Here is a 13,910-nt window from a genome sequence, read left to right as displayed (position 1 = left end):
GTTTGTTGTTCAGTAGAGATGTGCAATTGTAGCAGGTTTGCTATGTTTATGTACAGTGTGTGTGTGTGCGTGCGTGCGTGCGTGCGTGCGTGCGTGTGTGTGTAAGAGAGACAGTGTGGTACTGATCATTTATGATGACTCTGCTATTTAAAAGCGGTAATGGAGAGTGCTTGAAACAATTGTTTTTATTACCAGTCCCCCTGCTGCTGGCCAAATTGTCATTGAGCAGTAAGTTGTCATATACAAATACATGCAGCCTTTCAGTGCTCAAGTGTTCATGACAGGAGCTTAATTCACACTAGGCACTTCACAAAATTCTTGAGTTCCCCCTCCATACTTTTTAAATTATTTTTTTAAACCACTTTACTGACACTGAGATAGTCTGTGGTAGATGCACATGTCCATGTCTAGTAACTTTGCATGCATTTTCTAATCTAACTCACTGAAAGTTTTAATTAGCCGGTATCACTGTTAAAATAATAGCTTAAGTTACTGTACGTTCACACCGAAAGTGGCTAGAGCGTCCAAGTAGCCGGAAGTCATTCATTTTCAATCGGAGTTGGTGGCGATAATCGGCGAGTAGCAGTGCGTCGTGTCTTCGCCGGTGTGGGCATTGGGGAGAGTTGAAATCAAGTCAACTTTGAGCTATGGCGCGGTTCAGCAGCAAGCAATAAGAATGTAGAAGTCCACTGCTTCAGATGAGTCCAGAGAACAGTCACTGTGGTTCAGACCACAGTTGTTTCCAAGGGTTTGATTATTGCAATCTGGATTTCCAGTTATTTACAATGTTTTCTTACAGGAACATACATTAAAAACGTTACTGGCGAGTTACTGATGTGCATTAATGTTACATATATATATATATATATATATTTTTTTTTTTTAAAAAGCGGGAATCTCGTGCAACAATACAAAACAGTATTGGTGCTTCAGAATATTTCAGACATATGGACACAGTTGATAATGAAGTGGAGCAAAGCCACACCACATGCGGCTTGATCTTTCATAGTTAAATGAATTTGATAAAAGTCTGTTGTCTCCAGGGCAGCCAGAGCGACCTTTGATGCTCTCACTGCCTTCGGTGTGAATGCACAGTTAGAGATGTCAGTGATGAAACTCCAATAGATGACTTCAATGTCAACATACATGAAAAAGGAGATGGCAGATATGAATTCTATTAGCTCATGTAATGATAATTGTTCTGTCAGACAGAATATGTCCACACCTGATTATGTTAGTCTAATTTTTAGGAATTTGTACTCACAAAATTAGCATCAGGATTGTAATATATAATTTTTTGATGAACTAATATGATTGTTTATACAGTTGAAGTCAGAATTGTTAGCTTAAAGTGACATTTGAAGGCTTAACTATGTTTATTTGGTTAAGTAGGCAGGTTAGGTTAATTAAGCAAGTTATTTTGTAATGATGGTTTGTTCTGTAAACTGTTGAAAAAAAAAAAAAATAGGGGCTAAAGGGGCTAATAATTTTGTCCTTAAAAGGGTGTTTAAAAATTAAAAACTGGTTTTATTCTAGCCGAAAAAAAAACACAAAAAAAAACAAAAAAACAAAAGACCTTCTCCAGAAGAAAAAACATTATCAGACATGTTGTGAAAATTTCTTTGCTCGGTTAAACATCATTTGGGAAATATTTAAAAAAGAAAAAAATTCAAAGGGAGGCTAATAATTCTGACTTCAACTGTACATGCAAGACAATTATAAATGGTCAACATTTTCATATAGCTATTCATTTTTGTGCTGTATATCTGTAGTTCATATTACAAAATAGTGATTTTACACACAATTCTTAACTTTTTTTGTGCATTTTTTATTTCATATTTAGGATAGTATTACATTAAATTCAGTTTAATCAGCTAATAGTTTATTTCTACAGTGTTGTTACACTAATTATTGTTTCAAAGCAGCTGTACAATCAGAATAAATTAAAGTTACAAATAAATTTAAGTTTTTGTATACATTGTTAACTTGCAATTTTATGGCATAAACCATTGGTGGCCAACCCTGTTCCTGGAGATCTACCTTCCTGCAGATTTCAGTTGCTACCCATATCAAACACACCTGCCTGTAATTATCACGTGGTGTTCAGGTCCTCATTAATTGGTTCAGGTGTGTTTGATATGGGTAGCAACTGAAATCTGCAGGAAGGTGGCTCTCCAGGAACAGGGTTGGCCACCCTTGGCATATACAGTAGGTGATGTCTGTGTGTAGATCACAAGTGTCAAAGTCAGTTCCTGGAGAGCCTTAGCTCTGCACAGTTTAGTTCCAATTCCTATTAAACACACCTGATGAAACTAATTGAGTGCTTTAGGCTCGTTTGATACCTACAGATAGGTGTGTTGAAGCAGGGCTGGAACTAAGCTGTGCCGGGCTGTGGTCCTCCAGGAATTGAGTTTTACACCCCTGTACACACTGTATGTGTTGTCCTGGAAGTCCTCGATGGTTGGGAGCATCTCTTCGAATGCGTATGGTTGGCATTATCTCTTCACAGGTCTTGGATCAAATAAATGGCGCTGCACTCTGAGTCCTTGGGATGAGCATTCTCTGGTGGAAATAGAGAACAAAGAAAGCAATTAGCGTGGCTGCTGCTCATAGTGTATTTGAACAAGAGATATTAAATATCAATTCAAAAATGAATGAAAATCATCACTCTCCAACCTAAAATCAACCAAATATCACCGTCTAAGGATGCTGCAGCTTGACGTTTGTAGACGTTACCACTATTACTTTATCAGACTTTGGATTTTGGTTGCCATACCTGACAAATAAATGTCAGTGTTTGACCTCAATGTGACGTTGGTTTAGGATGTTGGTTCGGCATTGGATTTTGGTTAGAACACAACCCAAAATCCACCAAATATCAACGCAATTTAACATTGTTATTGGACGTCAAAATAACGTTGTCCATAGACACTGGCTAGACATACAATTTTTGTCACCTGACATTACGATAAATGTAATCTATTATTAACGTCTTGTAATGTTGTGTGCCTGCTGGGAATTATTTGCAGGCCAAATTATCATTGAAATTTGTCATATACAGTACAAATACTTCCAGCCAAAAGACAATGCAATCTCCTTTGATACTGTACAGCTCTGTTTTCTTACCCTCCCTTTTTTTGACTCAGACAAGACTGGAGGTTATCGGCAGTCTTTGAGTGACGTCCTCTGCCATCATCTGTTTTGACATGTCTGAGCTTCAGCCACTTGACAGCAGCCCTCTTTAAAATCAATCATTCGCTGTGAATAGAGGCAGAGTATTATGGTCAGCATCTTTCAGGCCTGCGGAGAATAGATTTATTTTTCTTTCCCCCCTCTTGAAGTGATTCAAAAACTAAATAGCTGCATTTGAATTGCCCCGCATTCGCACAGGCATATATGAATGTATGCAACTGGAGGTCAAGTAAATCACAAAAATTTAATTTTCAACGCTACGCAGTCACGGCTCTCTGGTACATTTAATAGTTATTTCAGCAATCGCACAATGGCAGGAACTCTGTACACCCCCCCCATCCCCCCTTTTTTTTTGTAAGATGTTTTTTACAGTAATAATATGAAAATTGTCCAGCGGGACCATGCTGTGAAAACCCCTGGAGTCTTTTCTTTTAGGATTGATATATTATTTCTCGAAGGATCAAATAGAATGTTAGCAGAAACTTGGTAAAGCTGACACGGTGATTCATTAACCACTTTTCGACACAACCTCAGGCATGCTTGCAAACTTTATGATGCATATTACCAAACAAACAACTCATGCAGCTTCATGCGACTGGGGATTTTCTTGTGGATCTGTGTGTGTGTTCTATATGAATTATTCAATATGAAGTACAGCAGCCTGGAATTGAATATGGTTTCATATTCAAATGCTGTAAACTATAATAATTTATATATTTTTTTCTCACAGTTATACATAATAAATTACATTTTTTACATTCATATCATAAATGGTCCTTGTGTAATACATTTATAATATATTTATAAAATACAAATTGCATACATATAATTTTGCATATTAAATCAATACAATATTTAAGGTAAATGTGAAAATAACTTTAAGCATTTATACATAAATAAAAGTGTAATACAATTATTATTATTTTTATTTTCATATATTGTGTCCTGATTCATTTTAGTATTAATATGTTATTCTAAATTACAATGGAAATCAGTGCTTCCCACGGGTTTGAAATATACTTGTGGTGATAGCCAGATTGAAACACACCTTTTACCCACAGCCAGGGCTGGATTGAGAACACATTGGGGCTATAGCAAATCCAAGAGCAAATCCCCCTTATTTTGTACCTCACAGAATTGTGTGTAAATACTGTATATATACTGAATTATTATCCGCCCTGTTTATTTTTTCCCCCAATTTCTGTTTAACGGAAAGAAGATTTTTTCAACACATATCTAAACATAATAGTTTTAATAACTCATTTCTAATATCTGATTTATTTTATCGTTGCCTTGATGACAGTAAAAACTATTGTACTAGATATTTTTCAAGACACTTCTATATAGGTTAAATTGACAATTAAATGCTTAACCAGGTTAATTAGGCAGGATAGCGTAATTAGGCAAGTAATTGTATAACGATGATTTGTTTTGTAGACCAGGGGTTCCCAAACTTTTCAGCACGCGACCCCTAAAATAACAATGCCAGTGACTCGCGGCCCCCAATATCCTCTGAGGTGGTTATAAATACAGTAAACTTGCATGCAATGGCACACACACACACACACACACACACACCAATAGACCAAAGTCTACTCTTCGTTTAATATTTTTTTATGTATGTCAGTGCTGTAAATGGGCCAAAAAGTTTAACCTGGTGTTATAAAATCAATCTGCTGCATCTGACACTATTGCTGTCTTTAATATAATGTATTTACCCCAGGGGTCGCAATCCAATAGAACAAGTAAATAAGCTACTATAGTAACTATAAACGGCTGTTTTTTTCTCTTCAGTTGGTTATGGATAAAATATGGTAATTCTTATGGCCTAATAATAATAATAAGTAGATTTTTGGAAATCACAAGGCGACCCCCCTTCATTGTTCCGCGACCCCTCAAGGGGTCCCGACCCCCACTTTGAGAACCACTGCTGTAAACTATCGGAAAAAATATGTCTTAAAGGGACTAATAATTTTGACCTTAATGTTTTTAAAAAATTAAAAACTGCTTTTATCCTAGCCGAAATAAAGCAAATAAAACTGTCTAAAAGAAAAATATTATCAGACATACTATGGAAATTTCCTTGCTCGGTTAAACAAATAAATAAATGTTTAACAGAGAAATATTGAAAATAAAAATTATAAAAATAAAAGGGGGGTTAATAATTCTGACTTCAACTGTATATTTTAATTTATATTTATTTTATTTCATATTTATTTTATATTTATATGTACAGCATATTATTTGTACATGACTCTAATTGTGCGATCAAAGCATCTTGTTCTTTCCTGTATTCATTTGCCTCATAACCTTGCCACACTGCATATTAAATGCCTATTAAAACATAATTAAAATGATTTAATGGGAAAAAGGTGGTGTCTTTAGAGACTCCTTACACTAATAAGCAAACAGGAAGGTGAAGTGCCTTCAGGAACAGACCTGTTTACCTTTACTGCATGTTTATATGTTGCACCGTTGAGAGTAATCATTGGTTACATGTCATTTAGCAGATGCGATCTAGAGCAAACACAATGTTTGGATGCATCATTACCTTAGAGTGGACTCATTATGACTTGCAGCTTGGTTAATATATTTGATCTCTCTGTGGAGTGACCTTTATAGTTAATGTAGTGATGTAATAAGGTGCCGGTTATATTAGCAGTGCTGGTTTCGGATGCGAAGCTAAAGTTTTTATCACCATTGGCTCTAATTACCCTGTCGCTCACTGACGAAAGTGGCTTAAACCTCTGGCACGCTCCCCTACTTTTTATCAACGCCAGTGGCACGGCAGCCTGTTTCTCCAGAGATATTTTCTTCAAAAAAGCCTTGAAATGATCCCTCCCAGTCTCTCTTTTATTGTCTCCAGTGACCTGAGAGATCCCCAGGGCTCAGAGTCACGGCAGCTTTGCTTTTGAGAACTGATCCTGCCAAAACGGTTCAGAATTGGGACTGGTTTGGGGTGGATAATGCTGGTTCTCTGCAAAAGAAAATCTACAGGATATACTGATTCCAATATATTTGTTACTTTTATTCAAATACTGTTTTAAATAAGTTTAAGCTGGAATTGGCATTTGGTTAGCTTGGTATTGACAGTGGTAATTGGTCATTAGTCAAACGGCTTTTCAGTAATTTGTTTACTTTTTCATGTCGTTTGTGTCTTTTTGATTGTGTGGACTATTCTTCATTTATTTCATTCTCTGAGATGTTTTTGGCTACGCACCTGTTGGATTGTTATGAAGATGTGGTGAATCTTTGAAGGTACGATTGCTTCCTTATTTAATCTTAACATCAAACATTATTAATTGATTTAGGGTTGCATGATTAAATGGCAAGTTTCAGCTATAAATTTCCCCTTACTGCTTTTACTACACAAAGCCATAGTTGACTGACAAGCTTCACAAAAAATCATGGATAGTTTAATCAGCACATCCTTGAAATTAAAGATGATCATTCTGCAATTTGACAGCTGCTTGTGTTGCTTCTCCAAGATGTAAGGCTCTGTGTTGCTGCTGATTTGAAGTGTGTGACAATATTGCATTTTATGACATTTTTCTTCAAACTCAACTCAACAATTTACGCGAGTGTTTGAAAATCATTCTGTGAGATGATTCCGTAATGGTGAGTTCATTAGTCATGTTGAATCAATATAAGGAGCTGATTTCTCTGCTTTGTTTGATTTCCTGTGTTTCTTCTTTGTGGCATATTTGCAGTTTCTGTGCAAGAGCACCCTCTGGCCCTTGGATGAAGTCTGTTGCACAGAGCTGTTTTTCCCTAACAAGATGTGCATGAGAATTGCATCTTTTACTGAATCATGATCTTGATTTCATATTGTTTGTGCATCCCTAAATTGATAGCTACCAATTGTAATCTTTAGAACACATTTTGTTGAAAACAAAAGCCACTTATTTTAAAGTTAATAATTTATATTTTACAATTCATCGAACAGTCTTTCATAACCTATTTTTGAGGGCATTTGACACTCTGGTACAACTCTCAGGTAGGCTGTGGTGTTTAAATGATGTTGAATTTGAAAAGAAACCCAGACTCATCAGGCCAAGCTTTTTTAAATTTATCACCCAATTCTTTTTTTTTTTCTTTTCTTTTTTTTTTAATAGCTGACAGGAGTGTCACAGGTATAATAATTCTGCTACTGCAGCTAATTTTTTTCAGGCTTTGTTTTGTGTTTTTTGATGCTTTTCTGCAGACTTTTATAATAAATGGTTATTTAAGTTACTGTTGTCCTTGTATCACTTGATTAAGTCTCGTCATTCTCCTCTGAACTCTGGCATCAACAAGACATTTTTGCCCACAGAACTGACACGCACTGGATTTTTTATATACATTTTACATCTCCACATTTAGTCTTTTAGCAGACTCTTTGGTTCAAAGCAACTTTTAAATGAGCAGGTATTTATGATTTTTAAAATGTTGACAGTCATATATATATTCCATGTTGCTAAAAACACTATTAGGTCACATACATTTAGCTAATATTTGAAAATTGGTTGTTTATGTGTTGTTTAGAGCAAATTCGTTCCTCCGGTTAAAAAAATAAATAAATTAAAACAACATCACAGCAATCAGATTATTTTGTAAATTTCAGCGTGGAGATTGGCTGCATGTACCAGCCGATACAAAGTGACATCATTGAGTTTTCAGCACATCTGTTAATTAATTCTAATCATAGAACCAATCAGCATACTCTATTGTGAACACGATGCAACTTCAATAATATGCATGATATAGCTTCAAAGACTCCTTTTACCTGTTACAGTGTTCAAAGAGACGCCACGTTGTGTTGCCAACCGTAATTCAAACAAGTAGTAGAATTGTTCGAAGACATGGTCAGTGTTGCATTTATAAATGAGCCACAATGAAGGTTTTGTTTCCATTTCCCCATGATGAGAGCACTGCTCAGGTGTGGACCCAAGCAGTTGGATTACAGTGGTCTGCTAACACACAGCAAAAATATGTTTGTAATGTTTTACCTAAGAGCTTTTCAAATCGCGGTTCCAGTTTGCGTTGATTGTCCTGTCTTTTTGAATTTGTTACTTGTGTGATCAATGTTCTTTGTTATTCAGATAGCAAAGTTAGTTAGTAGTTAGGAGTACTCCTTCAGTTTTAAATACATACCTTGGCCAAAATGATTTAGTTACTAAGTTTACAGTAATATCAAGGGAGAAAGTGACTGTTTACATGGACATCTGTAATCAAATTATTTGCCAAATTATTAAATGGTGGACTTTAACTGCAGTTTGGCTCTTTCATTCAGGGAATTTATTTGTGCCCCTCGTGACAAACGGGATATTTGATTCGAGGAACTGCTGTATGTGTGTGTTTTTCATGCAATGTTTAATACTGCACGGCAAATGAGAGAAAAAAATAAACTCTGCATTTCTCTGTAACTTAGATGCACTCGGCAGGTAAGCCGCGTGTGTTATTCTGGTCACAAAATGCGGTGAAAATCCTACACGACGGTAATAGTTTGGTTGTGGTGCTAACATGTTTACACTCGGTGCAATAGTTAGTTCGATACGAACAAACTGAATAAACAAATGACCACTGGTCGCTCACTTACCAAATCTGTAGACAGGACAATCCACAGCAACTAGAACCGCGTCTTTATTAAGAGGAGACAAGCAGCGAATCCAGATCTCCATTTGCAGAAGAGAAAAGCTCTTGGGTAAACAATGTTCCTAGACACGCAAGTTATTGTTGTCACGGCGCGAATACTGTAATCCACACGTGAGTCCAGCTGCGCTCTCACGGAGAGAAAATGAAAACAAAACTTGATTGAAGCAAATTATGAAAACAACACTCTACGCTTGTTTTGCCAACACAATGTGGTGTCTCTGCCGTCTACACTGTAACATTAATGAATATTAATGAAGTTGCACAATAGAGCGTGCTGATTGGTTTGAACCAAGCCTTACTCATGCATTAATGCAGCACACTCGGAGACGTAATACGGGACGCCTGGTACAGACATCCAGTCAATACACTGAAAGACACGCTAAAATCTCATGGCCGTGATGCAGCTTCAAAAATTCATTTCAAACCGCAAGTACGAATTTGCCCGAAATAATAACCAATTTTCACTTTTTTGTGAGATATATGTGTCCTAATAGTTTTTTTAGCAGTGTGGGACACATACAACTGTCAACAGCTCAAAAAACTAAAACTGCTTAGAGAAAAATCTAGAGTAATAAGAGCATTTTTTTTGTTTATGAAGTGCTCAAGCGTTCACAAAAGGGATGAGTTTTCAGTTGCTGTTTGAATTTAATCAGAGAATCTGTAGAAATCCATGTTGAATTGGTGAGATCATTCTACCAGTAAAGAACAGTGAATGAAAGTTCTAAAGAATGTTTTAAAACCTCTCTCCAATGGTATTAATAGACGGTGCTCACTTACTGACTGGGGATTTCTGGAGGGCATGTACCTAACAAGCAATTTTGTGTTTAATTGACGTCTTATTCACATTTAAGTGTAGACAGCTTGGCTAAAACAAGGATAAACTTGGCCTGTCACTATAAAATTAATAGACATCTATGAATAGCTCAAAACTAGACTAGTTGTCAAATAGACTGATTTGACAGACTTTATATGTGTAGTCATTCATTTCTGTTTATTTGACGACCAGTCTAGATTTGGCCTACTCTTAGATGTCTATTAGATTTTCACTGACAGCCCAAATTTTGCCTCGTTTTAGCCAAAATGATTATGTTTAGATGTCTATTAGACATCTATTAGACATCTTTAAAAAATTGCTAGCTTGGTAAGCTTTCAGAAGCAAGTGGAGGTAAGAGTGCAAAGTCACTGGTTGTTCTATTAGCCAGGATCAAAAATTTGTACCTGATACAAGCTTCAACCAGTAACCAGTGCAGGGAGATAAAGAGATGTGTTGTGACATGGGCTCTCTTGGGCTCGTTGAAAACCAGACAAGTTGCAGCATTCTGGATCATCTGTAAAGATTTAGGAGTGCAAGATGAGACACCAGCCAGGAGAGCATTACAGTAATAAAAAGCAGGACTGATGAATTGAAACTGCTTTAGCAATCCGCAGGGCCTCAGTGACTGAGTAGAGCAATCTTAGTTGAATGTCCACATTTCAAGCCTGATTTGTGTGTGTGTGTGTCCAGCAGGTTATTCTGTGCAAGACATATGACATTTACAACACCTTTCAGTGTTTTGGCTATGAAAGAGGCGGAGAGAGACTTGTCTGTTTCCAATCGTTGAGGTGTTTAGGGATGTTTGGATGCTTCTTACTCTGTGAGGAGAGAGGAGGAGGAGGAGAGTGTTTTTCATTCTGAGAGTGTGGTTAATGGTGATATGAGATTGAAAAGGATGGAAACAGATATTTTTAGTGGTTTTGTTTGTATAAAATGAGACTAAATCATCAGTTGATACGGAGGTGGTGGTGGAGGACAGAGCAAGGTGTTAAATGTCCTGAAGAGTTAGCGAGTTTCTGAAGTGCTTGTTATGATAGTATAGAGTTTGAGCAGAGTTTGCTGGTTAACAAATGATGTAAGTTGGGAAGGTCCAATTGATTGCTGGAATTGTGTGTACTGGTGGGTATAATCCATCTGAGGTTGAATGGTGTAATGGAAGAACAGGAGTTTGTATCATAAGGCTTCGCAAAATGAATGTTGAAATCACATATTGTGCTACAAAGGGGACTGTCATTCTCAGGGAATTATGACTGCAGCCCATCCAATACCTCAGTAAATGCACCCAACTGACCAGGAGAACTGTTCATGACCAGAATATGAAATATAGGTGGTGAAGTGATAGTGACAATACTTAATCTTTTCAGGCCATTCTCTGTAAGCCCTAGAGATGGCTGTACATAAAATTCTGAGTACATCAGCAGTTTCTGAAATACCCAGACCAGAGTGTTTAATGCAACAATCATGCTTCTTATTAAATCACCTTTCCTTTACATTCTGATGCTCAGTTTGAATTCCAGTAGATCATCTTGGCCACATCTATGTCAGAGTTACAAGTATATCTCTCATGGGATTTTTTCAATCAATCCATGATAAAGTGTAAGTTTTATTAAAGTTCTGCTGCTTTAAATGGTCAAGCTTTGTTTAGCATCTATTGTTATTATATATTTTTGAAATAGATTCAGGCCATATTGCTTCTCTGTTTCATAGTCTTTAAAATTGCGATGTAGCTTTACTGTTTGTTTGCATAGATTTTTTTTTTTAGAACTGTGTTTTAATAGTTACCATCATGTGTGTAAATGGAGCTTTAATCAGGGTTTCCACTGGGTTTTAAAAGGTCTTAATGTCTTGAATGCCAAAATCAAATCTAAAATTTTACACCTAAAGTCATTTATATTTACTGTAATATTGTGTTGTAGGTCTTAAATTGTTTTTAAACAGGTCTTAATTTTCCCAAGTTCATATATTACGTCCCAGTCTAGTCAAAACCCATACAATCACCAAAGATTCATCTCAATAAAACTTAAATTAACTCTTTATTTAAAATGTCATTTTTAACTTTATTTATTATAATAGTTTAATTATTTTCCTTTCAATAACATTTGTTTAAAAGTGCTCCACGTATATATTGCTGAGGACACTGACCTGGACAGATCGTTGTGCATGGATTTCGTTCATCATAGTTTTTAAAAACTTTAAAAACATTTGTTCATTTTTTTTATTTTATTTAAAGGCAGTTAGTGTTGAAAAAAAGTATACGGATACAAGTAGAGCTTTCTTGTTTTTACACAATATTTAAAATATTTTGCTAAGAAATATCTAAAATATATATTTTTTTCCATCTTGGCCAATTAAAAAATTCCTTAGCCTTTAGCCCTTTATGAGTCTGAAATTTCCTTAATAATGGTCTTAAAAACATCTTAAGTCTTAAATTTAACTTGATGAAACCTGCAGAAACCCTGTTAATACAGTTTATAAAGAATATTACTATGCACACATCCATATTACACAAGCTATACAGTATGTTATTAATGATAATATAAATCATCAAAATGGTGCGTCTTTTAATGTTGCTGTTAAATAAATCTAACAACGATTATAAAAATGAATCACTGATAAGGCTTATGCGGATCTGGTCGTTTTGGCCCAATCCTAATTGTACCACTTAGCTTTTACCCCTTCCCCTCGTTTTGTGCGTTCTCGTGAAGGGGTAGAGGTGTCCCAATCCTCTTCATCTTGAAGGCATAGGGCTAAGGGGAAAGGGTAGATTGCCCTCGAAAGAGAGAATTTTTAGGACCACACTCGAAACCAAGGGGTAAGAAAATTTGCACCAGCCACAACGGCAGGATAGCTGCACGCAGAAATAAGGAGATCCACAAATGCTTTTTTTTTTTTTTTTTTTTGGCATTATTACAAATTTTTACAACAAGCAAGCACATTTTAATAAATTCATAAGCACGTTTGTGTTTTGCTGTCATGCTTAAAAAAAAAAAAAAAAAAAAAACGCAAATAAAAACTACATTTCTAAATTTCACTATCTATAAACCATAATAATAACTCCTTTATAGCAGTCACACAGCATTCTGACGCTCGAATACTCTGTCAGAAAAGTCTAGTGTCTGGGGATGGGCTTTTTACAGTGTCTGCTATAATGTTAATGTTGTTTTTGGTGTGTTTACATAGATGAATATGGCCACTTTGTAAATGCGCAAATCTTATCCACATTAGATCATTATGATAACATGATGTGTGCCTTCAGTGATTTCTTGAAGATAAATATCAAAATAATAACACAACTGGAATAACTACAGCAGTCACCATCGTCTGATCTCATATGAAGCAGGAGATTGCGATGACATATTATGATGTGTGCAGGTGCTAGTGCTGTGCCATTTCTTAAGGGTAAATTTTGAAGGCCTTTCTATTCACTCTCGGTTTTTAGAGCCAAGAAGACGGGGAAGGAGTAGGGGTACTAAAATTTAACTGGGATTGGGCCTTTAAGGTGCAATAATTGTATTACTTTTTTTCTTTTCAGTAAGACATTTAATGCTTGAATATATTTCTGCATATACTTTTTCATCTCACAATATATAGATATCTTTGTTTTTTTACTTGCATTTATAAGAAATTCTAGGACATTTACAGTTATTATGTGCACATTTTTTAAATAAATCATTAGGGTTTGGACTTGTACAAGTTTTTGGACTTGTACCATATTTTCTTGTTAAAAAGTAGCTGCAAAGTTAGTACAAAGTTTTCCCCCTCTCTTTTTATTAACCTTATGTAATTTCTCCTTCTGGGAACAGAAAGCTTGAAGTTGTGCAGTATTCATGGAAATGAGAACGTTGAAGGTGCTGAATAAAGAATTCGAAGAATAAAAGATCATCTCCCTAATGTGTCTTAAACATGCGTTTCAGAATCCAACATTCAGAGATAAAATAAGCGTCTCAAAAAATGTTCAGCTGAAAATGCAGATGAATGCTAATGTGGCTCAATTGGCTTTTCAGGTACAAATTGATCAGACGGCGGGTGATCTGGCTGATTGGACAGTGGATCTCGGTGAAGTTCAAGCCGGAGCTGCGGCCCCTGCTCTACGAAGTCATTCTCAGTCTCATGCAAGACCCTGACCTGGTGGTAAGTGGAGTTACACAGGATATCCACAAACTAAAATCTGTTATTCTATTAGTCTATTATTCTTTAAATCTATTAGCCATCATTTATTCAATCTAATGGCGTTAGAAAAGCCTTTAGAACTATTAGCAAAATTATTATT

At 35.9% G+C, this 13,910-nt stretch overlaps 1 protein-coding gene across 3 annotated transcripts in view; it reads left to right on the top strand.

Moving 5' to 3' along the window:
* The window catches only part of ipo11 (importin 11), a 327,032-nt gene that overhangs the window by 124,021 nt on the left and 189,101 nt on the right, over positions 1-13,910 (top strand). For all 3 annotated transcript variants that reach the window (XM_005167156.6, NM_001159661.1, NM_001002302.1), the window contains one exon: positions 13,645-13,771. In XM_005167156.6, the coding sequence (XP_005167213.1) occupies positions 13,645-13,771 (127 nt within the window). The remainder of the gene's footprint in view (positions 1-13,644; positions 13,772-13,910) is intronic.

The sequence above is a fragment of the Danio rerio genome, chromosome 8, assembly GCF_049306965.1.
Source record: "Danio rerio strain Tuebingen ecotype United States chromosome 8, GRCz12tu, whole genome shotgun sequence".
In the NCBI taxonomy this organism is placed as follows: domain Eukaryota; kingdom Metazoa; phylum Chordata; class Actinopteri; order Cypriniformes; family Danionidae; genus Danio; species Danio rerio.
This window is presented reverse-complemented; position numbering and strand designations above follow the sequence as displayed.